Here is a 3,075-nt window from a genome sequence, read left to right as displayed (position 1 = left end):
CATTTCATTTCTTCTCTCGTAGCAGTCGTAGCTCTCTTTCTTTCTTTCTTTCTTCTTCTTCCATGATCCCATCTCGAGCTCTCTAGCTCTGATCAACTTGTCATCACTTTCACAGATTAGAAGAAGATTCACAGCTTTTCCTTGATTGGGTTCGGATCAACAGATTCATCACTAGTAGTAGTGAAGAAGTTCAGATCATGGAAGGTAGATTCAACAACCCTTTTGTCACGGAACACGAAGAATCTTCCGGTAATAATTCTGAGAGAGGTGCAGAGTCTCCTGGAAAAATTAGTCCTACTGCTACAACTACTACTGCTACTACTGCTGCTTTAGCTTCTCCTAGAAAAAGGTTTGTTCTTTTTCTTCTTCTTCTTCTTCTTCTTCTTCGCCGGATTCTTCAGTGGTTCGATTTGAGTCTTCAGAGAACAGAAGAGTTAATAGAATTGAAATCATGACTTACGTTTTTGGTTTTGGTTTGTTTCAGCCGGCGAGCTGTGCAGAAGAGGGTTGTATCGGTTCCAATTGCTGACTTGGAAGGTTCTCGGATCAAGGGCGAAGGAGCTCCACCGTACGATTCGTGGGCTTGGAGAAAGTACGGCCAGAAACCCATCAAGGGCTCTCCTTATCCCAGGTTAGTAGTAGCTCTCTCAAGTTCTCTAAAATCAATCCCACCGGAGATGGGAATTCCTGGAGGTGGTGGTGGCGTGGCGGCGGCGCCGCCTGTTAATATGGGATTCAGTTAACGGCGTATTATAGCGAGATGCCTTTTTGTTTTTGTTGGGGGATACAATGCGCCCGCCTATGATTTAAAATTGTCTCCGACTTTATCTACTCCAATGAATAAGTCTTGTTGATTCTGATTTGTTTAAAAAGTTTTTGTTGGAGAGAAAAAAAATTTAAAATTAAGAAAGATTGTCTGGTTGCAGGGGTTACTATCGATGCAGTAGTTCCAAAGGGTGCCCAGCGAGAAAGCAAGTAGAGAGGAGCCGTGTGGACCCCACCATGCTTGTTGTCACGTACGCGTGTGACCACAACCACCCTTGGCCCGCTTCCAAGAACCAACAACAGCATCAACCAAAGCACCACCACCAGCAAACCACTCCCCCCACCGCCGCCGCCGCCACCGCAGCATCGCCAACTTCATCGACCAACACCACCGACGAAACAATCCCCGATACGCCCATGGTCAAACAAGAAGAAGAACCGGTTCTCTTCGCGAACCAAGCCGAGATTGAACCGGAAGAGAAATTCGCCGAACTGGTTGAAGAATCGATGATCACCACCACCGACGATTTCAGCTGGTTTTCCGACATGGCTTCTTCTTCTTCCACCACCACCACCACCACCTTACTAGAGAGCCCGTTCTGTGCGGAAAGCACGAGTAGAGTAGATGCTGATGTAGGAATGTTATTTCCGATGAGAGAAGAAGATGAATTGCTATACGCTGATCTTGGAGAGTTGCCGGAATGTTCTTTGGTTTTCCGGCAAAGTGGGTTGTTCGAGCAAGACGAGGAGCGCCGCCGGTGTAGTCTGAGGGCGGCTCCGCTCTGTGGGAGCTCAGTATGAGAGTTGATGCATGTGCCTGCTGCTGCTGCTTCTCTACGCCACCGGGGAGTAGTAGAGGAAACTAATATTGTAATCAAAGGAATTGCATTATTGCATATCGTGCGCCATACGATACAAACACATTTTCAAACACAGAAACCCAAATTTTTACGTTTTTTTTTTTAGATTTTTGTTGGTTTCAGTGTATAACAGAGTTGAAGGAAATAAGGAAATGGAGAGAGCGAAGGATTAGTTTCACACTTTCACTAACTTTTCAATCTTTGATGCTATAGATGCCATGGTTTCTTTCTTCATCAGTTCTTCTCGCTGGAATAAAAATTGTGACAGAAATAAAAATCGTTTAATCAAATAAACAGCCAATAAGAATTTTTATAAAAATTGAAAATAATTTTGTAGGCTTGCCTGTATTTTTTTTTTTCTTAAATATTATATAAAAAATGAACTATTATCTCTTCTTCTCCCTCATATTTAATTAATCTAATGTAACATTATTGATGCAAGATATAAGTTTTCAAGAGATGAAAACAGCAAGACACCAACCAACAACACTAGTAATTGTCTTGCATTTGTAAGATTATTGTGTATCAATGTAAATAATAATACAAAAACCAATGCCATATGAGTAAGTGTGAATAATTTATGGAGTAGGTTGAGAAAATGGTTGGGAATCCATCAAAATTTTAGTGATCTCAATATTAAATACTAAGGGAGCTAAATTCAAATATATTAAATTATTTGAAATTTGTATGTGTATAACTAGTAATATGTAGAGTGAGATTGAAAATTAATTAATAGTTCTATCATCAAAAATCATGACTCATGAGAGGCGTTAGCAGCAGACCTGTAAACATGATCAGATTCGGCATGGATACACCAGTATCCGATTCCAAATACAATTTGCAAAACCACTATCCAAATCAAAATCCAACGGAAATTTAGAGAAGGCATCCGAAGTTGAACGAGCTATCTGATTATTGATTGGTGATTGTCATTTTTTATTTTTATTTTTTATTTCTAATTTTTTATTACCAATTTTCAAATATGATTATTGGCCTCTTTTTTAAATATGGGAGCTTGGCCAGTCCAAGTTGAGTCTGATTCCCAACAAGCAGTCTCTTTGCTCGATCCATGTCATAAAGAAAGAAGAAAATATGGCAAGATAATTGAAGGAATTCACCCTATTCGTCTCTAGAGGGCATGTTCGTTTCAGTCATGTGGGAAGAGATGATAATCAAGCTGCAGATTAGTTGTCTAGGTTCTCTATGGATCCAGGAAATTCGTGGTCTTTTATTCAGTAGCCTCCTCCGGATTTGATGGAGATTCTCCGTGTTGATTTTTAAGCTAGTTAATCTTATTTCTGTGTTTTTTGGGTCTTTTGACCCCGTCTATGTACCCAAAAAAAAAAGCGTTTAATACTTCACTTGAACTAGATAATTTTTTATTATCTTATTACTTCAAATCCGATTATCATTCACTTTCAGATAACAAAAATATTTAATACTTTACTCT

The 3,075-nt window shown here is 39.7% G+C and overlaps 1 protein-coding gene across 1 annotated transcript; it reads left to right on the top strand.

Annotated features, from left to right (window-relative positions):
• On the top strand, positions 1-1,946 carry LOC149026229 (putative WRKY transcription factor 65). Its single transcript, XM_089143273.1, has 3 exons — positions 1-349; positions 485-631; positions 927-1,946. Exons 1-3 carry the CDS (start codon positions 198-200, stop codon positions 1,564-1,566), a joined length of 939 nt encoding a protein of 312 aa, XP_088999399.1. The 5' UTR covers positions 1-197; the 3' UTR covers positions 1,567-1,946.
• Positions 1,947-3,075: the final 1,129 nt, after the last annotated feature.

This window comes from Hakea prostrata, chromosome 2 (genome assembly GCF_041222555.1).
Source record: "Hakea prostrata isolate BN-2017 chromosome 2, UWA_Hpros_2, whole genome shotgun sequence".
Classification (NCBI taxonomy): domain Eukaryota; kingdom Viridiplantae; phylum Streptophyta; class Magnoliopsida; order Proteales; family Proteaceae; genus Hakea; species Hakea prostrata.
The sequence above is the reverse complement of the archived record's forward strand: the minus strand, read 5'-3'. Positions and strand labels throughout refer to the sequence as shown.